At 36.2% G+C, this 23,867-nt stretch overlaps 1 protein-coding gene and 1 long non-coding RNA gene across 5 annotated transcripts in view; one reads left to right on the forward strand and one right to left on the reverse strand.

Annotated features, from left to right (window-relative positions):
* Nucleotides 1-16,325, reverse strand: part of SKAP2 (src kinase associated phosphoprotein 2) — a 172,103-nt gene extending 155,778 nt beyond the window's left edge. For 3 of the 4 annotated variants that reach the window (XM_079150582.1, XM_079150583.1, XM_079150584.1), the window contains exons 1-3: nt 15,820-16,325; nt 6,326-6,431; nt 5,684-5,709 (exon numbers count right to left, since the gene is read on the reverse strand). In XM_079150582.1, the coding sequence (XP_079006708.1) occupies nt 5,684-5,709; nt 6,326-6,431; nt 15,820-15,886 (199 nt within the window). In that variant the 5' untranslated portion in view covers nt 15,887-16,325. The remainder of the gene's footprint in view (nt 1-5,683; nt 5,710-6,325; nt 6,432-15,819) is intronic. The other variant, XM_079150585.1, reaches the window with a different exon arrangement.
* On the forward strand, nt 8,901-16,745 carry LOC306667800. The gene is made up of 2 exons (XR_013765645.1): nt 8,901-15,295; nt 16,321-16,745. It is a non-coding gene; the product is annotated as an uncharacterized lncRNA (long non-coding RNA).
* Nucleotides 16,746-23,867: the final 7,122 nt, after the last annotated feature.

Raw genomic sequence — 23,867 nt, forward strand, 5'->3', positions numbered from 1 at the left:
TCCTCCCCAGGGGCTAAGTATCTGAAGCTTTACCTGCAAAGACTTCTATAAATTAAAGGAAAATGTTCAACTTGAGTTTATGTAATAAAAAGCTGAACTCCAAATCAACAATGGGCATCAGGTAAACGTATCCAATACAATTTACAGACATAATTGAAAGCATTACAGACTAATCAGACATCTAAAAGAAAAGCATGCTCAAATGAAATGTCTACAGAATCATTAGTTGGCAGCCATTCTATTACAATCGCACATAATGTCAGTGGTGCCTTGAGCCTGTGCCAATGACAACAGCATAAATTTTGCATCTCATTTCTGTGGTCATAAAATTAATGATCAGTTTAAAAATACTTCTTTGTAAAAGTTATTGCGCAAAGAAAAGACATGAATGTGTCCCTGTTATGTACTCACAAGGATAATTACGGGGTTGTTGCTCATTAATACTGTTTCTTGTTTCCCTAGAAAAGCATTTGATTTATCCTACAACTTTCAAAAGTTTAATTAACGATACAAAGTTAACAGCCTAAAAGACAATAATCCAAGGCTTTCCTTCCTTTAATTTCAGTGGCAGCTTAAATATCACAACAGAATCGACATTTAATTGTACCACAGCAGCGTATTTCTCTGATATCTATTTTTAAATTTATAATAGTTGGGTTCAAATCGCTACAGCTCATCATCAATTAACATTTTCCTAAAAGCCTGGAAAGGTGGCCCAAGATCGACTCAACTCTGCTACCACTGATCTCTACTACGATTGATGGTGAGTCACCCCATTTACTGCTTGTCCTCAAATACAGTGCGATTTTCAACAATCAGATAAACATTAAATATCTAAAAACATTACATCTCTAAAATTTAGTACTCATTTTATCCACACTCTGAAATACTACACTGTACCCTACAGCCTGTATAATTACTAAACATTAATTTAAAAGAAAAAATAATAAATTAATGCATACAATTTAGATGGTAACTATTCTTTACTACATAACATGAAAGACAAACTTGAGGGGATTAGTCCAAATGAAAACAAATTAGTTTTGTTTCTCTACTCAGTTTAATTCTCTACTTGGTTTACTTGTCTGATCTAATTTTAGAATTAAGCATTTAACTTGTAATTTCCTAAGGGAAGTTGAATTCTTAAAAGGATATAGGTCACTGAAAAATAAGAAGATCCTCCTCATAATTCTTCCACAATAGGAAAGGTACTTTATAGCATGTAAATAGTAAAGATAATTTCTTACACTGAACTGAGGCACGGCTTTAAAATAAGCACACTATTTCTCAAGTACTGCCTCAGAAATAGACTTCTACCACTACAGAGGCCCCAGAATCTCAAACGTGCTAACCACATTTGTACAAGGGCAAGGGTGGGGGTCGGTGGTGGAAGAAAAAAGCTGCAAGTTATCTGCTCAAATTTCATTGTGGAGCCAACTTTCAACAGAAAATGTACTATATTAGGAAGACTAAGGGAAAGGAAATTAAACATCATCCAAACTTCTGACTTTTCTGCTACTCTTAAGGATTCCATTAGGACAAACTAAAATAGATGCCTTCTTACCTAACAGTACTGCTATTTTTAGCAAGTTATTCAGTCCATTGATAAACTTAAGAAATAGTACAAATGAGAAGGTCAAAAGAAATTGCTTTCTAAGTAAATCTATGCATATTTAACAATATCAATGAAGTCTTAAGGGCATAATCTATTAAATAATTTTTTTGCAATTAAGAGGGCAAAGAGTTTCAAAGGAGAAAATGGATTTTTTTAGCTGTCGAATGTGAAATTTATTCACATTTTTTAAAATGTAGACACTAGGGCTGGAAGTGTGGAACAATGGTTAGTGTTTATCTAGCATATAAGAAGTCCTGAGTTCAATCACCAGGGCCAAAAAAAAAAAAAAAAACTGTAGACATTAATATTTTACAAATTTGAAAGCCATTCTCTTGAAATAATTATCATTTAATATGTATGCCCTTCGTTAAAAAATGTATAATAATTTCCTAAAAATTATTTAAAAAGTGAACTTATGAGTCAAGATTAACTTAAATCTTCTTGACAAATTAAGTCGAATTAGTGAATATGCATTAATATAATATTTACTGAACACCTACTATGTGTCATGCATAGGTATTTTCACATTGTCTTATTTCAATAAATCAGTCTATAAAGAAAGTAAATCATATCCAAATCATCACTTGAGTACAATGAAACTATAATAGAAGGTCAAGATACAAGTATAGTGTAAGTAAACACTTTTTATCACGCATCTAATATATACTAGAAAATTCTAGTTAAAGTTCAGTCAATAGACTTTACTCAAATAGTAATCTACTCTCATTACAAAAATAATTATTTCAAATCACATTTAAGAGTCCTATGATGCTGTTATGTGACAGTACAATTAAAAAATAATCACACAGCATAATTCCAGTGCATGGAAGAAGGATAAGTTAAGAGAGTTGGGCTATATTGCAACTAGGAAACTCAAGTTAGATAGTTATTCTGTCTTTCACAATACTTTGAGGTAAGAAGGCACTCTCTAGATAAAATGAGCAATATTTCAAGTGAATAACAGAGACTAGGTCAAGCAAAATGTGTTTTAGCTAACTGGATTCAAATCATTTTTAAATGCAAGTAAAATTAAAGAATTCGGAAAATCAACTGATAAGTATTCTTAAAGTTCCAGTTTGTCAGATCTCTTTGATGAGGAATCCAAACTGGATCATGTAAGGAGATAAAAGGAAAACTTTCATAAATTTAATAAACGAAAAGGGAAGTTTAAAACAATAGTTTTCTATGGAAATAAATACAAATAACAAGTAGAAAATTAGTTTAGTGAACAAGCTTTATTATCTTGGAGCCACTGTAACAAAACAAGTTTCTAACAATATAAACTATTCTCACAAAAAAAGTAAAAATGAAAAAAAAATCCTTCTTAGATCTATGCAGTTTACTATATCAATAATCATGTCAGTTTGATTAATTAAAGAACTGAAATACTCCAAACTAGTAATTCTGTATTGTTAAATCTCAGAATGGAAAAATTTTAGCTAAAGTGTAAGGAGGAATTAGGATGGGAAGGAAGGACACACAACAGACATCTGTACATTAGAGAGATTAAAAACTTTTTGAAATTAATAAATCTGAATTACTTAGTTTATTTAAGACCTCTCTGCCTGGCTCTTTTTTCTCCCAATAATGGTATTAATATGGTATTTAACTCTCATTTTAAAAATCAAGAATATGAAATGGAGGAAAACAACTTTGGTTTACTTCACTGTGACCCTATTTTGACATGAGAGAAAGAAACAGGAAAACAGCCAAAAGAAATTCTTTGCAGTTCTCCCTGGATGAGGACAATCTAAAACACACAGGGGAAAATATAAGAGGGGAACAGTACCCAAAACATACTTAGGATTGAATCCACTCAATGTAGCGATCTCATAATAAATTCCTATTGTAAAAAAGAGAAGTGTCTTGAATAATCACTTGGCAATTATGAAGTCTGCATCCTTTATTCTTCCTATAAACTAGAAAATAGTCTTTGTAGAACAAAGCTGAATATACTTGTAGGGTAAAATGACTTCTCATATTCCTCCCAGGTATACCTCCAATTTAGCCACAGGCTTACTTTTGAGCACTCTTGGTGATTAGTTAACTCAATACAGCAGTATTGAACTACAAATTAGTTATTCGGAGGAAAATGATTATGGTGAATCTCTGAATTCCACATTATTTGAACTCTTATCCTCGACTCATTTTTCAATTTCCTTCATATAGTAATATAAACTTTCATTTTCTTTGGAGACAAATAATGCATCTCAGTAATGTAATTTTAATATCCACACACCTGAACAAGTTCTAAAACAGAATTCCAAAGGGAAAGTTCCTACACTATTACTGAACCATATGCAATTATAGAATGACTTCATATCATCATGCTTTCTTAGCTTAAAATTTTTTAATATACACACAATTAAGCCACAATGAAGAGTTCAATAAATAATCACCAGAACAAAATATGCCTTTTAAGTAGACAGGCAGAATCAAATATCTAATATTCCTCTATAAATAGTACACTGTATAAAAGCTAGCATAATTAAAATGCATGAATTCATTTCTATATGTGACAAAGTAAAACACAACAGGATTAAGTCCATAGTTTAGAATTCACTGTAGAACACAAAAAAAGTGAGTACTTGGGGAGAAAGAGTCTCCTCATCTACTCTTTCTTTAATAGTTTTTTTTTTTTCTTAAATAAAACCTTAATACAGGGAAAAAAAAAAAACCTCATTCCCTTCAGTCACACAGATCTTGACAATTTAATGTGAAAAGAAACTGTGACTTCTTTTTAACTGATTTTAGGTTTGTCTGGTAGGTTTGTCTGGTTAAGTACTTAGTTTATTAGAACTGTCATTATTCTCTCATCAGTCAGCACAAATGTGAATTACTCTGCGGGTCCTGCTAACTCCAGTTGGAAGATATTATACTGTTTCTTCCCCAAACCCAGAACCTAGTTCAGATCCTGGTCAAGTGACCTCATATTATGACCCTCATACCAGCATCCACAAGCTAGAGGTCATGACCTATGAATTAGCATCAGGGAAATAAGGGCCATACTGAGTTCCCCTTACAGAACTGAAAACATGAAGTATCAGGAACTTCCTATGCTTTTCCTGATATAGTCTTCAGCGTGGTAAGCAGCTGCCCCTCAAATCTAAAGGAAGACAATCGGTCTACCAGTGTGTTCACATATTTCAAAAAGGTAAAACTGAATTCTCATCTCTAAAAATTTCTAAGAAACAACACATTTATTCAAATCAAAAGAACCACAAGGAAAAAAACTAGCATTCGAGATTTTACTCATGTTATCAAACAAAAATTTACAGTTTTTATTTTGGGGTTTTTCCCCCCACAAATGGTTGTTTTGTTTAGTTATAAAGTCACATCCTAAAAATATTTTAAGTAATAAATACTTCAACAACATTTGTTACAATATGTTCCCAGCCGGTAGAAGGCCTCTGTCTGCAGCTGACAAAAGATGACATGGGAGAGATTTTGGGAAACCTTCAAGTATCGGGCCCTGTGATCCCCAAATCTCGTGGTCTCAGGCATAGAACAACGATGTCCTTGGAGTTTTTGCTCCTCCTGAAGCACCTGCTCAACTCTAAGACTTCATTTCTCCAGGTCAGGGCACCTCACTTGAGACCCGAGGTCCCCAGGCACACAGCCACCTGCTGTGTTTTTAAAGTATCCTTCAAAAATGTGAAGTGTGAGCACCCAGCCACAGGCCCTTCTGCTTCTGCCATTCTATAAAATAACCTCTGCAGTATTAAATAGCATTGGGTTCATATCTCACCGCTGCTTCACTAAATTCTTCCATGTGTAACTGCAGGTATTTACCTGTCCTAACAAATTTCTGCCACAATGAACTCTAAGAAACATGAAACCCAAGAATGTTAAATGCATATGATTTCTCCATCAGAGGGCTGCAATCGATTCTTGATATGCTTTTTAATTTTTTTCTCAGCAGGGGGAGCTAGCACTCTCATCTTGAAGGTCTAAATATATAGCCCGGAAATTTAAATTTTGATTCCAACTATCAAATTTCAGGATATGTTAGACTATTCTATTGAAGATCTCCACAGAGGAAAAAAAAAGTTCAAATTTGAAATTTACCTTTGTCTTGAAATTCCTGAAGATAGCTGCAAAATGAAGAACATTACATTTTAAAATGAGGTTGGCAAATCACAATAAGGTCTAATCAGTGGCACATTCAAATCTAAAATCTATATTACAAATATGGAGGGAGAAAAAGCTATTTCCTGTGCTGAAATGACAATTCCAAAATGCTTAGTGAATTTATGGTGAAATTATTTTTAAAGATCTAAGTACAGTAGTAAAATGAGACTATATCTTTAATACCTATAACATGTTTATTCCTTTAATGTAGTAACAAAAGGATTCTCTTTTCAGTGTATGAGGTATTTTCTATATTTATATTAAAATCATCGATCTACTCATGTCTTATCATTTAAACCAAATATACCCTCAGATAATCAAAATAAACGGTTGGATTTTGCTAGAATGCTTAGAAAAATACATAGTCAAGAACCTTCTCAAGAAAAGGGTATATGATAAGTATTATTTGTGTTTAAAAACTGGTGGAAATATATTTTTATCCTTTTTTTAAAAGTACTTAACACGAACAAAAGAACATAAAAATTTAACTCCATGATAATCAATTCCTTATGAAAATCAATTCCTAATTACAATGTTGCTTCTAAGCAAAAAATCAGTAATTAAAGGCAAGTGACTTACATAGACTTTACATCTTTTATCTTCTTAATAAGGGATTCTCTCTTTTCCTTTGCTTTCTTGGACAAATTTTCCCCTCTCAGTGTGTCTGCTACAAATGTTTCCACATCTAAAGCATGAAATGTAAGAAACAGGATACAAATTATAGAAAAGAATCATTTTTTTGTGAAAACAAATACAACAATGGTTGTTTCTACATAAAAGCATTAATATCTGTAGAATTCAGTCTAGTTATTTATCAACCAGAGTATAACCGTTGAAGTGTGTTTCAAATACTAAGTTGGACAAATCTGTTCACCACTTAGCTAATAAAATTTGTATGCTGTACTTATGCTTAGCACAGCAAATGCTATCTGAATGTTTGGCATCATTAAACCAGGAAGAAGCACACAAGTTTTAATAAACTATGGTGCCCATAAAACAAATTCTCATGTAAAAGCAAGCACCAAGCTTTCACGCATGTGTTACTATCATTTTATAGTATTTTGTGAGTTCCTATATGAACAAGTCATTCACAGCAGTATATCAATATAAGCTAATGTCTCTGGCAAGGGTCTGTTTTTCTCAGTATAATCCACTTTCAGGTATAAATAATATTTAATGCTTTGAAAGAAAAAATAAATCCCTTTTTTCTAACCAAGATTCCCAAATCACTCCCTGCTCCTTACTACTGGCCCCACCCACTCTAGTCTCTCAAATAAAAAAGAAAACCAGCTGTGTAGTTCTGTGCTCTTGCTTCCTGCCACAGTGTTTCCACCTGGTATACTTCTTATATAAAGGAAGAAGCAGAAAAAAAAGATTCTTCTGCTATTTAAAAATACAGTATCCAAGAATTAAGATTTCTAGGACCCCATATAACATTCCCCACAGCCTCTTTTTCAAAATTTTAGTAAACTCCTAAATTATTTTCTTGTCTGGTTCTCTCTTGTGTAAAATTTCAAGAAGTCCTTGCTCAACTTATTTTTATAATAGTTTCATTCTCATTGTTTATGAAATGTCATGCACCTTAGATTAATTTTACTTTCAGAATTTCAAAGTTCATGTTGAAATATTTAATAAAGAAGATATTGTTAAATTTTTTAACTAGGCATGGCTATAAATCATCCATATTTCATATTTAAGATATATATGTATGTTTTACTTTATTTAACTACATTGTCGCCTAACACACACTGATAGGATGGTATCAAAACATAGTATTGCATATAAGTAATGCAAAGCAGTATAATAAAGAATCCCTCAACTATACTTATAATTAACTATTTAAAACTAACATATGGAATAAAATGTTTACAATCGATTTTAAATTCTTAATTAAAAAAGTATTTTGATCCAGTAAGGAAAGTTGATTAAATTATTACACATTCATTACAAAAGTGTAAAGGCATTTTTTCATTAAGTCAAAATGACAAGTGAAAGAATTAAAATTTAATCTTGTAATAATTTTTTAAAACAGCTTATGGTTTGAAGTCCATTAACAACTAATATGTTAAAAGTAAGTATCAAAATGAAATGGAAGCAAAATGTTCCACCTTCTTTTTCCTTGAGTTGCCCATATTTTGAAGAGGGGACAGATATAATCCAGAACCAGTGCAAAAATCAGATCCAGACTTCTCAAGTGAGTTCAAAATAATGAAATTTATGAGAAGCTTGTACCCAGAGGAGCAAGCAACCTTTGGACATTCAGACATTAGCTGAAATGGAAAAGATCATTGACTTCCCCGAGATCCATCCAGTAATATTTCTTAAAAAAAAAAAAAAAAAGTGGAATAAGGAAAGGGAGTAGCATCCCCACTGCTGATGGTTCCTTCCAAGTGGACTCAATACTTGAGAGAATCACTGGCACAATGACTGGTGAATAGTCTGCTTAATGTTATTTTCACCCAATGTTTGTCTTTAATTCCCTCTTCCACGAGTATTTAATTGCCTATTTTACATTTTCATTATACAATCCAAGTTTAAACAAACAAGATCTATTTTCTATCTCTGGAAGCAATAACACAAGGAATTGCAGCTCAAGAGTTATTTCTTTTAAAGGTCATTTCAGTTCTATACACATTCAGAAAACAAAAAAGGCTGTAGTATTCTATGTAGTATTTTCTTAAAGACTCCAAAAATAAATTTTTTAAATAATTCTTTAGATGCTTCTATTTATGAGAAAAGATTTGTGGAGAGTGTGAGATTCCAGGGGGCAAAAAGTCAGTATTTTTGAGGGGAGGGGATTCAGAGATTGGATAAGGAAAAAGAGCTATACTTTTAGAGAAGTCTTTTAAATGTATTTATTCTCAAGCTTCTCCCAGAAAAGGGTTTAAGGCAACCGGAAGAATTTAATAAAGAATGACTTCTTTGGTATTTTCTCAAAAGAGATGTAGAGAGTAGGAACTGCTTAGCTATTTGTTTGAATAAATAAGAACTTTAACTGGAAGCGGTTCCTGCTATAATCTGTTTGTTGTCAACAGATTTGGTTGTCTGTTAAGCTTTTGAAATCTAAGTCATGGCGTAAAATCTACACTTTGCCCTTTTATTTTCAAATCCAACTGGGGGTCTCTCCTAAGCACAGGAAGCCTTCCGCCGCGGTGACTGTACCGCTCCGACCTGGCTCCCCAAGCGCAAAGACACAGCAAGCACAGAAAAGAAGTAACTTGGGCTTTCCTAGGAGATGCTCCGGGCTCTGCCCACCGAGAAACTCCACCCTCGACCCTCAACCCTGCGGAGCGTTAAAAACCAGGGCTCCCCGTGCGCCGAGCTGTGAGCAGGAAGAACTACGGGTTTGGGGCAGCGCCCTCGCCAGACAAATGGGGCTGGATCTGCGGCTTTGTAGCTTAAAGCCAGGGCAATATTTCAAAAGCGAGCAATAAAAAAGTCTTGGGTGAATCAAGCGCTCCTCTGGCTGGATGGGAAAGAGATTTGAAGCTTTTTATTGTGCTCTAAATAGCCCTGCAAACGGTAAACTAGTGAGCGCGGTAAACTAGCAAGCGCCTTAGCCTTCTTTTACCTTCCTTCAGGGGTCGTGTCCCTCGGTTAATATGTAGATTTCACTGACTCCTGACTGCCTGTAATTTGGGGGGAAACACCGTAATTGGATTACAAGAAAAGGTCAGCCTGCCTCGCTCGCTCGCCCCTTGGCCTGGTGAGTCAGAATTCCTCTTTCTCAGAGGGAGGGGGTTTCATTCACTCCAGTGGGCGCCCGCCGCAGGAATGACGCATGTGGGGTCCCGCTGGCCCTTGCAGAGAAGGAGCGGGAAAGGGGTGTCCCCAGCGCTTCAAATCTAACTGACCCCCACCAGCAGTCTCGGAGACTGCGGGTCTGCACCGCCAGCACTTTGCTCCAGGATTACCCCATCAGCCTCCACCCCCGCAAGTCATCATTAGAAAAAGTTATTCTGGCAAAAGTAAACGTGATGGGGATTTCTGCTGCTGTTTTACACCTTGACGCCGTCAGGAGTAAGCCTTATCTCCAGGAACAGCGGTAAGGATCTGGGGGAGAAGGCCGCTGAAAAGATCAGATTTACAACTGCTCTGAGATAGATGTTAAGGTCTGAAAACAAAATTAAAAGATGACCTGTTCTGGCTCAGTGATCCTTAAACAGTTTAAGTTAGAAACCTCTCAATAGCCATCTCGACCCTTAAGAGGCAAACACTTAACACAGGACTTACTGACTGGTACTCCGACTTTTCCTTCCCTTTTTTTTTTTTTTTTTTTTTAATTCTTTTCTTTAATGCACACACAGAAAAACTGCCACCCGGTCTTCCTTTAGGGTCCTGAGTGATAAGGACAGGGATCTAACACACACACACACACACACACACACAGGCTGTTTCTACCAACTTCTGTACAGATCAAACAGTGAAAAGATGGAACTACACAAGATCAGAACAGTTTTAAAATTCTTGCCAACAATAATATATACGGATTCTCCAAGTTGAGTACCTAGCCCAGGTTGCCACTCTTGGAGACAGTGGAGCTTTGACCACTTGTTCTCACCATCCCCCACCACCAAAGATCCTGCAATAGGAGGACCTGCAGGCTGGAGTCTGTAAACAGTCACAAAGGTAACACACACACACACACACATACACACACAACCTCTGTGATGGCCTAAATTGTAAAGAGGAAGGGGCAGGGACTCAGCTGAATCCACCACCATTTGCTCAGCCCCAGATCAATAAAATAAGTGTAAAAACCAATCCAACGGCACCCCAAACAGCTGTACTACTTAATTCCACATCTCACTCTACTTTATGAACTGGGTCAGATTTCACTTTGTATTCACTGAGATGTGCTGTCACTGAACTTAATGTGCCAAAGATGGTAGCCTAGACTGAAACTCAAAACAAAAAGTCACTTTTCTGTTAAAGCAGGGAAATGGTCTGACCAAACAGCTGCTGGTGAAAATATAAAAATCAATTAAACTGGGCACATGCAGATCAATGAAGCCAAATACCCAAAGTCGGAAAATGGCTAATTGAAAAGTTATTGATTGTTCAAATCAATATCCTTGATTACCTAGCACTTTTATAGGTTAGGGTTGAACTGTGGACTTTTCAAACATGGAAAAAGAGACATAAACAAGCGCACTTTCCATAGTGCAATGGATAAAACATACCTGAGCCTTATAATCCAATCCTCCTACAAAATTTTTAAAACTGGCTTTACAGGTTAAATGATTTATCGTGATAGAAAGCTGGGCTGTTGAAAGGTAGGGCTGACCATCTTTCAACCTCTAAAAAGATGACTCTTGATAAATAGCACTTTACAATAATCAAAATCTTTTTACCACACATTTTCAAAGAAGCCACAGTGAATAACACATTAGTCTGAGATTTACACTATATTCACTGTTAGGCAGCCTCTATTGTAATGTGTTCAGAATGTGATTGAAAAAGAAATGTAAACTCAGTGGAATGAAAAAGATAGACTTGGCTTTAATTGAAAAAGACAAACTAAGTGAATAATGAGTATATAAAACCTAGCCTATGCCACTTTTATCACCCATATATGACACTTAATCTTAAATTTATGAGAGACAACTGAACTGTGTTTCAAATCACTAGAGGCTTTTCCTACTCTGTTGTTTCTTCCTTCTTTCAAGCTATACTTTAATGCTGATAATAGAGATAACCCCACTTGAAAATTTTTCATATACTGCTCATTTTTTAAAGGAAACCAATGTTAGTTAGGATTAAGTAACTATAAAAATTGTGCATAACATCAAGAGCCTTACTTAGTAATCTGAAATGAAAATACTTTAAATGGACATATTAAAATATCCCCTCCCAAGAAAAAGTAGGACATTATAGGCTTAAGGTAAATAGGCAAATAATCTTCCTAACCCCACATCTTAATTCAACTACACTATTTGACCCAACCAAAAAAAAAAAAAAAAAAAAAGAAACTCAATAAACTTCTGATCCCTTGATTTACAAACTCATATTCCTATTTTTAGAACAGAAAATCTAAGATGTATCATCGATTGATTTTATTTTGAGATTAAATGTTCTCTTATCAGCTTGATGCTCATTAGTTACTGCTGCCAAACTGGGGCAGGCTTGTTCTTGCTCTGTTGGAAATTCCAGGTGCTAAGAAATAGGTGACTATTGGTGACTCAGTAGGTGGCACTCTTCCCTTTACATACTCAGCCAATGCCCCAGAAGGAAATTATGGTACACTAGATACACCATAAATAATTCTCAGAGGAAAAATAAAACCAAAATGTTGACCGAATTATAAACAGGGCTTTGGAAAGGTGAAAATCAAACCATACTATACTCAGCATTGAAAAAAAATTCTGCCTCTATTTCAGCTGAATTGTATTCTTTATCTACTGCCCCTAAAGGGATTATCAATTACAATGTGTGAAGGTTTAAAAAAAAAAAAAAGTTGTGGAAATCCCCAATAGAGAAAAATACGATATTTCTAATCAAAAGTGCCATGTGATCAAAACCTCAAGGTCACTTTACAGAAATCATATAGCCACTTTATTGTTTGGTTTTGAGACTTTAGTGCACTGATAACTATTTTCTTTTAACATCTGCTTCATTTTCTAATTTAATAAAAAAAAAAGATAACATCTGTTAGCTTTCCTTTAAAAAGTTGTTGTAAAATGAGTAGATGAGAATGAATTAGAGTATCTGACTACAGATCACTAACAAACCAATATTTAAAGGGTGATTAAACAAATGAAATAGGGTAGCAGGCAGTGGTTGCAGTACTTCTCACTTTCTTGCCTGCCAGAAGGGAAAAACTCACATAAATCAAGGTTATTCTTGCTGTTAGTTCTAGTCAAAATATTTGGTTGTGGAAGATTAAATGGACAAGATTTGGGATTATCTTTCGATTTTAATTACTCAAGCTAACCCTGTTGTTCTATCATCATAGGGGGAAATCAAAGGTTGCCTATAGTTCATATGGTAGTTCAAAATTCTGAAAACTCTTTTCTATTTACATAACCAGAAGAATAATTCAACACTTCTTATAGAAAGTATAGCCTTTCAAGATTTAATATACTTAATTATAGAAAGCATAAAAAACCACATTGCCACTTTTCCAAGGGTATCATTAAATGTTATTTAAGACAACCTCTTTTTTTCACATTTCTATGTAATGTTTTTAAAGGAGAAGGCACAGGAGACAAGTATTGAAAAGGTAGCCTAAAACTACCATAATCAAAAAGAAAAACAAAGAATAAATATGATAAACATACACTTAAGAACTGGTCCCCATCAAGCAGTTAAATGTCAAATACTTAGCATATATGATATATAATGTCTTGGATAATGGGAACATGGAGCACAAAAGGAAATGTTTTAGCAAATATTATTCTGAAAGCCATTACTTTGGACTTTATGTTCTTTTTCCTCAAAGCAAAGGATTTTAAACTTCTGAAAGGTTTAGTTCCTTCTCTATCTTGGAATTCTAGCATCATGCCATGTATTCTAAGAACACTTGACTGTTTACAACCACCAATACCAATCTCTTTCTCAATTAAAAAAAAATTATACTAGATAAAAGCTCTAAAATTCAAATCAATACAAACACTTCCTCTGTAGTTTTAGAAATTTAAATCTAATCATGTACTATCACCAGTACACTGAATGATGTAAATTCTCATGCATCCCCAAGATGTTTTTGGATGAAATAACTACTGACAGCATCTATTCTTGAAGCCTTGTCTACCTCAGAAACGATTTTAACCCATGATGTCTCAATGCCCAATACATAGGATGCATAGAAAAACATACAATGAACAATATCATAGGTGTCCTATAAACTCGTATAGGCTTTTACAGGTGTCCCATGTATGGGACATAATGGGTTAATTACAGTTAAACATAAAATGTTAACAACTTTCCTTGAATACATTTTAAAATGCTTTACCCTGAAAAAAACCTGCTTCACTTGTTTGATTTACTTAAAGATATATTTATCCCCCAACTCACATCCACAGCTCTTAAAAATATATTTTGAGGGCTGGGTTGTGGTTCAGTGGTAAAGCGCTTGCCTCACGTGTGTGAGGCACTGGGTTCAATTCTCAGCACCACATATAAATGAATAAAATAAAGGTCCATCAACAACTAAAAAATTTTTTTAAATATATATATACTTTGAAAATAAAGTATAACCCAAATTTATAATCTCCAAGGTTTTAACATTTTAATATTTGTTTTTAATATTCATGCATTTTAATGGATATACTTTAGTCATATGAAATACTAAAAATGTCAATAAAATGACTTAGAAAAAGGTAATTGCAGACATTTTGCTAATCTATTACTTGACTTGAGAGATGGCATAAATATGTAGGAAGTTAGCATTGGCAGATAATTTAAATATGTAATTCTGAGCTTTTAGTTTAAAGTACGTAAGTAAGAGCCACATAAAAAACTATGACCTATGCAAATCAAAGAAGAGTTCCATAACTCATATATTCTACTACCTGGAAATGTATGAAATGGAACCAAATAGCACACAGCCTACTGTGGGAGCTGTCAAACTTGGAAAACATGCAAGCAGAGGTCTGCACCTTATTTCTTAAATTCAAAAACATAACCTGAAAATGGTGACATCAATTTCTGGAATAATGACAAATATTTCTCTATTGTGGTTATTAAAATAATATTCTAGGTGAGCAATTCCAGCATTGAAACAACAAAAATGTTAACGGTAGTAAAACAAAATTTATACTCATGTGAAACTCATGTAATGGAAAAAGCAGCTGACTTTGTCTCTACAGTTCTTTCAATATTTACCTTAGTGCTACTCATTAATGATAATCATTTCTTAAAGTGAAAAAAATACTACCCCACTACAAATGCATTCATCACATTATCACGTCCATATAAACATAAGTCTGCATTCATGGAGACACTATTGATGCTTACCACCAAAATAGTGTAACAGTGTATTACTATTAGAACATTTGCTGTCACACTGTCATACCACTAACTTACTATTTCAAATATCACATTTTTTATGACATTGCTTTCTGAGTTAAAATAAGCAACTTATAACACAGGCATCTGCAAGAAAATGTTTTAATACAGTTGTGATCAATATTGAAGGACAAAGACAACTAAAGTAAAACAGTCAATTCAGAATTCTGACATACACAAGACAAAATCATGGTAAGAATTCCAGAACATCAGAATAGGCAAGATTTGTGCTCCCCTATAAAGATGTATTTTCTACTCTAAAGTTTTCATTGGTCCTTGGTGAAAACGCACAGCTCCGTATTCAGAACATTACTGAACTAATAGTGGGGTTATAACCGCATTAAAGAACCACATTTTTAACTCCTAAAAAAAACAAATTCCCATAAATGGGAATGTAAAACTGAAAAGGGGAAGATGAGGGTGCAAAGATGAAGCACTTTCATCATGTGACACAGGAAGTAGGACTTTTAAAACATCCTTCCTTTTTTGCTTTAATAGTTACTGAGGCTGAAGACAGTGGCCATCTGAGAATTCGACTCTGTAAGTCTCAAAATACGAGTGGGCTGAATGTTCAAGAAAAGTGGAAGTTTTAGAAGTGATACACCCTTCCACCTCATAACCCCTCACCCCTGTGGCTCTGACATCTCTTTGTTACACCCTCCATCTCCACTGGCGAGGCCACCCAAGAACTACCTCTTTGACTTCTGCTGTCTTCCCAGCTCTCACACATGCATTCATTAATGTTCTCGCCCTCTTCCTCTCCCCTCCCTCCACACACGGCATCTTCATTATGCACACAGAACTGTCCTGATCCCATTAGCGTAGAATATCTAGAAGGGCTACCCCACCATCCCCGCACCAAATTTCAACACACACGCCCACTCCCTTTCTCAGCACCCCTTTTACCTCCTCCCTGTCCCGCCCCCACTGGTCAGAAGACTGGGGCGGGGGGACGGGATGTACAGCGAGGCAGGGTAAGGACTCTGAATGCTTCTGTCCCCATCGGCTCGCCGTCCCCTCGCCCCCGCCCCGGCAGCATTACCCGCCCCCTTCCCGCTCATTACCTGCCAACAGGTTCCTAATTTCCTCAGGGAGGGGGTAGGGGGAGGAGGTGCTGCCGGGGTTGGGCATGTTAGGGAGCGCAAGGCGTGCGGGGAAAGGACCTGTGCTCAAAGGATGACCGACGGATGGGGTTGTGGCTGTGACCTAGACTCGGGCTAGCGGTCCCGGTGCGGACAGCGGGGCTAGGAGTCCGGACACTGCCAGGCCGGGACTCACAACAAGGAAGTCACTGAATCTCCAGCCAGCAGCAGCTGGACTCTTGGCCCAGCCCCGCCCGGAAAAACGGGGCGGGGCGGTAGGCGGGGAGGAGGTGAGAAGGGCCTCGGGGGCCCAACTGCGCATGTGTACCCTTGGGTTTTTCTCGGGCTCGGAAGAAAGAGCCTCCAGGCAAGCCACGCCCACTCCTACGTAGGGGAGCAGGAGGAGGAGCGGCTAGTGGGAAGGGAGCAGACCCGGCCTTCGTCACCTGATCCCACCGCTGAAGCCCCTTGTCGCCATTTTAGGTACTGGTACCTCAACAACCGCTGATCATTTCTCCAGGATCCCGAAAAATAATGTATCCGCGGTGCCCAGAAGTTTTCCGACGAAGGGACCTTCTGTCCGATGATTAGCCCTACCGAAGTTTAACACATCGCTTGCTAACCCACAAGGAGTTTTAGACCTACCTAAACTGTTACGGCCTTCTTTGTCCGATTGCATGAAGGTAACAAAGCCCATCTTCCGCCAGCCCTCCTAGAGAAGCTGTCTGGAGCTGCTCCAGGGAGCGTTCTGATTGGGTCTTACATTTCTTTTCTGCCTAATTCGTATTCTTAGAGTGATTTTCCCCCACTACGGAGGAAGAAAGGGGGGTTCTGGGCACTGTCCATCAGAGAGTAAAAACAAAAACCCAGAAGGCTAAATAGATATTAGTACTACTGTCCATCTACAAGCATTTTTTTTTTTTAATGCAGGTGGTGATTAGTAGAACAAAATTATACAGCCTGTCCACTCCAATTTGAACACTTAGTCAAGGAATACTTAGTGTTTTCTGTCTGTAAATCTTACATATGTTCTCAAAAAGACACATCGTAGATATTACATGCAAGCTCCTCTGCACCATTAAAGTCGCTGAGAACCTAATGTGTACCCAAGTTTGTCATCAAGGAAAATGAAATCAGAGTAACTGTAAAGAATATAGGCTAATTAAAGAAGTCTCCAAGTAGGAACTGCCAAGACAAAGCATTTTGCAGGTGTCCACTGCCTTATGACTCTTGGTAAAGATATGCTTGGAAACAGTGCTGGGATGCCCCAAGGTGTACCCTCCAACTTTGTACATTATTTTGAAAACGACACATGAATATCATTTCCTAAACTTCACCTACATTAAAGATGGTTACTATCAGCCATTATCTTTCATAAGTACTACTGTTGTACTTTGTACATGTGATATGGTTCCAATTGAAATGTCAATCGCTTATTCTTCTACCCTCCAAACTTCTCTAGGTCAATACTCCTTACACTTTAGTTTGCATTAGAATCACAGAACCTATGACATGGTAGAACCTATGACATGGGAGATTCTCAAGTCCTACTCCCAGAAATTCTGATTCAGTCTTTCAGTTTCTTTAGGTGAATGCCATACATCCTGAGATTTCATTTGAAAAACACTACTACTATTTCCCAGCACCTAGAGAACACTTTGTCATAATTTATCTTTCATCCCCAGCTGGAACCCTAAACCCAGCATGGAACAATGGCTCTATTAATATTTCATCAAAAACATTCAAGGACTGGGGTGCAGCTCAGAGCATGTGCTTAGTATGCACAAAGCCCTGGATTCAATCCCCAGAACCAAAAACAAATATATATCTTCTTTTCAGACAGTACTTGTGACAATTTAAGTAGTCAAGTACAGTATGATATTTTGTGAAATTCTTTAAGTGATAATATCAAATACTAATTGTAAAAGTAAAAATTAGGACATTTAGGTGTCCATGCCTTACCTCACAGAACAAGACAAAAACTTCAGAATTGAAGTAATAACAAAAAAGACACCCACAAAACAAACCTATTTCCTAAAATGGAATCCAAAATTCCTATCCAGTCTTATAAATGTGATGAATTAAAGAAAGAGTTTTGAAAATCACAATTCTTTTTGGTAGAGTCAGAAGTGAATAGTGACTTTATAATATGGGCTTTTCTGGTATCAGAATTAAGAACTATTATTAAACTGCAAAGTTTTCTGTTAAGGATGGAACTATTTCATGAATATTTTTATTAGCAAGGATCATTTCCTCTTTACCGTTATCGCATACAATTCTTTGTTTTGTCACATTTTTTTTATTACACTGTTTCCAAATTTCCCTATCCTTTGTTGCCTTCTGATAGAACTGACCACTTTTTTTTTATTATTGTCTCATTTATTTATTTATACTCCTCTCATTCCACAAAGGAATTGAGTTGATTTACTCGTGTATCAAATAGACAGCTTTGTGGAGTGGATCAAATGGACAGTGTCTACAACACTCATTATGACAAGTCATTCTTGTTAGTGAAAGACAGAAAACTATTAAGATTGCCTTAAAATATATAGCATCCAGTAGTCTAAATAAAAATGGCAATAACAGAAAATGGACTTTTTGTATAAAACACACTTCCCCTATTTAGGAATCCATTCTCGGACACAGGTCCATGATGGATTCATTTGAGCAATGCTTTGTATACTCCATCATTTTTACTGTTTATTGTTAAAGTTACTGAAATTGATTGTAAGATGGAAAGACAAAGGCTAAAATAAATACATATTTCTTTTGTTTCTAAGTGTTTCTATAACAAAAACTAAGAAGGAAATCAAATCATACTTTACATTCTTTAAACTAGTCATATGGGGTTAATAATGATAATGATAATAAATGAAACTGTAAATCTCAACCAGAGAGAGGTGGTGGCCTCCCTACCATTCCACAAAAAAGAGATGAAACTCTGGGAAAATCTGATTTTCTTCTCAAAAGTGGGTCCTCCAGTTCAAAGAAGATACATATGTATCCCTATTTCTAATGCTAAACCCCTTCCTTATGCCCTTCAAAATTAGAGTGCCAAACAAGTATTTGCCCACAAACCTAGGTTTAAAAAAATCTAGAGGAACATTGCAGACAGCAGGCCAAAACACAGTTTACATTTTCCTGTCTCTCTTATCTTCATTTTGTTTAGCTTTCCTTGGCATGTGGGGAAAAAAATATATTAAGGCATTATATTAGTTACGTATTGCTGCATAACAAAATTGAGCAGCATTAAACAAACACTCAGTAGCTCATATGGTTTCTGATGGTCACAAATCCAGGAGCAGCTTAGCTTAGTTTTGGCTCAAAATCTTTCATGAGGGTGCTGTCAAGATGTGGGCTCTGTTGCAGTCCTTTGAAGACAATGGCCAGGGGCTCTGATTTAAAGATAGTTTACCCACAGGATTGTTGGCTGGAGTCCTCCATTCCTCTTCGGCTGCTGGGAAAAGGCTTGGGTTCCTCATAACATGGACTTCTGTACAGGGCTGCTTGAGGCCTCATGATAAGGCATAGCACATAAGCAATGATCCAAGAAATAAAGCAACCAAGGTGGACTTATAAGTAAAGAGTGAATTAAATGTAAGAAGCAATTGAAATTGTACTTATTTTGCAGCCTAATCCATTAAATTTTTTAACCCTATTGTCTTTCAAGCCATCTAATAATGACTTTGGTGCTGGGGGTCGAACCCAGGGATTTGTGGATGGGGGGCAAACACTCTACCAACTAAGTTATATCCCTAGCCCGTAATAATGACTCTTTAAAAGAGTTTTAGAAATGAAGATTGTTTTATTTTCCAAATTTTTATCCTTCTTTTCATTTGATTTTTCTAGAACTGATAGGTATGATTTCATCATTATATGGCAGTCAACAATAAAAAAAAATCATATTCTCATTCATTGGAATTGATATGAAGACAATCAGTTATCCTTAAAAAATGTGACATTAAGCCCAATCAGAACCAAAAAGTTCTATTAGATGCAGCTCATGGCTTGAGTTTTTAGGTCATATTCATTTGTTTATTTATTCACACAGGGGATGGAACCTGGGACCTCAAGCATAATATGCAAATATTCTACCATTGAAGTACACCCCCAGCCTAGGTTATCATTATTAATCATATTAGTGTATAATTTATTAAGTTAGCAAGATAAGAAACACATTTATTTTCTCTAGCTCTTCATCTCATTTGCATACATAATAAATATACACTTGGGCCCTTTGCTATCCTGGCCAATCATTTTAAAAGAAGAAGAACAACCAATTTAACATGGTCTGATTTTGAGTTATTAACAAGATGTTGCATTCTTTAGTATTCTGCAAATTAGGAATAAGGTGAGAGAACTGCCTATCCCTTTCCATTCTGGTCAGAGGGTTGGTTCCTGCCCAGGTAGCAGCCCTTTTCTCCCTTAAGCTGAATTTCCCTTTCCAGATTCTCTCTCTCTCTTTGTTGTCATTGTTGTCCTTTTTAGTCCTTCACAGACTCTCAATGTTCAGGAATCTCAGCATTGATGGAACCCAGTATCTAATGCATGCTAAGCTGAGCCAATTCCCAGCCCTGCTTGCTTATAAGGTCAGCTTTGATGGTAGTCCTCCAACTTTTAGCCAAGCTCTACTAACTGAATTTCTCCTACTTGGGTTCTGAGACCAAGTCCTTACCTTGTGTACTTTTAATAAAGGGATCAATATGTCTAGATCACCTCTAGCCCTCTTGTACCATGGCTCTGCCTCATTCTTACAGTCTTGACTAACAGGCTGGTCTAAAATTTTACCTGGATCTCCAGAGACATGAGGAATCCAATCCCTGTGTTGCCTTCTGATACTGGTCAGCCTTGGTTCCCAGGGTGTGTGTTCATGCTAAGAAAATGCTTGTTCTTCATTACTAAAATTTAATGCAGACCCCCTCCTCTCCATGTGAACTGTTTTGCTTCTCCTTTATGATTTGGTGAGGTTACCTTGCACTGTGAGCACACACATTAAAAGATAAGAACTTTTGATTCTTCCCCTTTAATTCTTGTCATTTAAATCTCTAATTTCTGTCTTAGAGGTACCATCCAGTGACCTCGGAAATTCCATTTTATTCTTGGCTTATAAAAGAGTTAGGGAAAGTTATCCTTCAGCTTATCTAGGGGGGAAAGTGCAAGTCTAATGGTATCATTTAAACTTCCCCAGCCCACCCCACTCCCAAGGAGAACCCTGACCTGCACTCCCTGAATTTCTACCAATTAGAGACTCAGGAGAGTGGATGAGTAACTACCTCCTTGCACCTTGGCTTAGACTGGTTTGGGAAGTCATGAAGTCTTGACACAGTGCACCTTGGAGGAAAGATAACTGAGACTGTATTTTGGAAATTAAACATTCCAAGGGAAAGCAGGTTGCATGGGCCTTTCAAAGAAAGGTTTCAGGACTAGCAGTGTGAAATAAGCAAGGTGTTCATGGACATATTTTATGTAGTGTGTTCTGATCCCCACAACATCCTTACCAACATTTAATGAAAAAAATAGTATTTCTACAAGAATAAAACGAAGAATATAGCTGCCTTATTAAATTTTGAAGGACTCACATCTGAGCTTTCAATTATATTTGACTCAATAATATTTTTTTTTTCTAGTACTATGGATTGAACCCAGGGTGTTTACCACTGAGTACATTCCCTAGCCTTTTTTTTTTTTTTTTTTTTTTTTTTTTTTTTTTGAGACAGGATATTGCTAAATTGCCACGCTTGCTTCAAAGTTGCAATCCTCCTGCCTCACCCTCCTGATTTTGGGTAATTACAGGCCTAGCCTACCACACCCACCTCAATATGAATTATTTACTGAATTTTCTCTGTTGTTACCCATATGAATTATTTTTGTTACAGGAATTTATCTTCATTTTGTTATTATAGCAATTAAAAAGCATGAATTTAGATGAAACAATGTTTTCTTAATACACTTCTGGAGATCACTTTTTAGCTAGGTTGGCAGAGGTTCTAGAACATTCACTAATTAAAAACAGGTCTGAGTTTCTTTCCCTATGGAAAGACAAAATAGTAAATTGTGACCAGAATACTTCCTATTATAGTGCACCTTTCTCACCAGGCAATTTTAAAATACCAAGCTGTCTTCAGTAGCGGTAATTTAGTGGGTTTGTGCTTAATATATTCATGAAGGGCTTTGATGGATTTGATAACCATAAGCAACTGTAACATTAAATTGCCATTTAATTTTTTTCAGTGACTTTCAAAGTTGTCAATATTAAACAGTAGTGTTTTACAAATGACTACTCTAAGACCAATAAGAGTGAAATCAAATAAAATTTAAAAGTCTGAACCAAATTTTGCCTTTTTTTAATAGCATCCCATGACTGAGAAAACAGACAACGCGCGCGCGCACACACACACACACACACACACACACAAACACATTCTTACAGGACTTTTAGCACTATCTGTATATTTGCCTGTAATTTGCCTTATATATTTCTGTACTCAGAAATTGTTACCCCACCCCACCCCACTTAATTTTTCAACTTTTTTCTGTATCTTATCCATCAAGTCTATATTCAATTCCATCCTGTAATACAAAACAATTTTTTTACCTTTATTCCTAACATCATAATTTTAAGATACTTTTATTAAAATAAACTGAACCTCCATTTTTTCCTCTTTTTTTTCTCCTTGTTGGATGGCTACTTTAATGTGGTTTTATGATCTAAATTTTGATAAGCTAAGAAAGTTAGTACTGTTGACACCTACCCAGTCTTCACAACTTGTAGACTACCCCAGACATGTCTATGGCACCATGAAGGACATCAAGAATTAAGTGATCGACCATTCTGATGTGTTTTGCCACCTTCCGTTCATTTTTTCAATATTATAAATGCCTTTTGTATGGGGACCCTACCTTCCATCTTGTTTGAGTTCTTGCTTTGATTATTACTCCAAAAAATGGTACTTTCCCCAGAAGCCACAGATGAGAGAAAAAGGACTGACAACCTTGATTCCTGTCCAGCCATATTCCTGTACATTTCTGTGAGCTTTAATTTTACTTTTAATAGCAACCTTGATTTTTTTAAAGACAGATTTGAAAAATTAGCATTAGGCAGGTGGGGTAGTGCACACGTGTAATCCCAGCTACTCAGGAGGCTGTGGCAGGAGGATCATTAAGAAAAAGTCAAGGGTTGTATGTTTACTCATATGTGGAAGTTAGAGAGGAACAAGGAAAAGAAAGGTGGGTGAAGCCTCATGAAAATTGAAGGGAGATCAGTAGAGTAGAGGAAAAGAACCAGGGCAAAGGAGGAAGAAAATGAAAGGGGAAATGCTGGGGAATGATTTTGACTGAAATATATTGTTATATTATGTGCATGTATGAATATGTAACAACAAATCCCACCATTATGTAATTATAATGCACCAATAAAAGCTGCTAAAATCTCCTAGGCTAAAACAAGTCACCTGGTGGATCCCAGAGCCAAGAGATGGGGCATACTCCTTACCAATATTGAGCAGGCACTACAAAATTGCTGAAAGTATATGGACTTCTTATTTGCAGATAGGGAGGGAACTTTGGAAAAATGATCTGGTCTACCATACTGCAGTAGGCAGAAAAAATGACTTCAAAGATTGCCATATCCTACACCTCAGACCTTGTGAATATGTTATCTTATGTGGCAAAAGGGACTTTGTAGAAGTGTTTGAATTAAAGATCATGAGAGAGGGATATTAGCCTGGATTATCCATGTTGATTCAACATAATCTTTAAGCATACTTCTAAGAGGGAGGCCAAGTGGGTCAAAGTTTGAGAAAGATGTGACAACAGAGACACAGAGAGGTTTTAAGGCTCTGTGTTGAGGACTCTGAAGATAGAGGAAAGGGCCCAAAGCTAAGGATGCAAGTGTCCTCAAAAGCAAGAAATGGCAAGGGAAAGAATTCTCCCCTGGATCCTTCAAAGGAATGCAGCCCTGCTACACCTTGATTTTAGCCCAGTGAAAGCCATTTTGGACTGCTGACTTCCAGAACCATAGATAATAAAGT

Source organism: Sciurus vulgaris, assembly GCF_902686455.1.
Source record: "Sciurus vulgaris genome assembly, chromosome: 8".
NCBI lineage: Eukaryota > Metazoa > Chordata > Mammalia > Rodentia > Sciuridae > Sciurus > Sciurus vulgaris.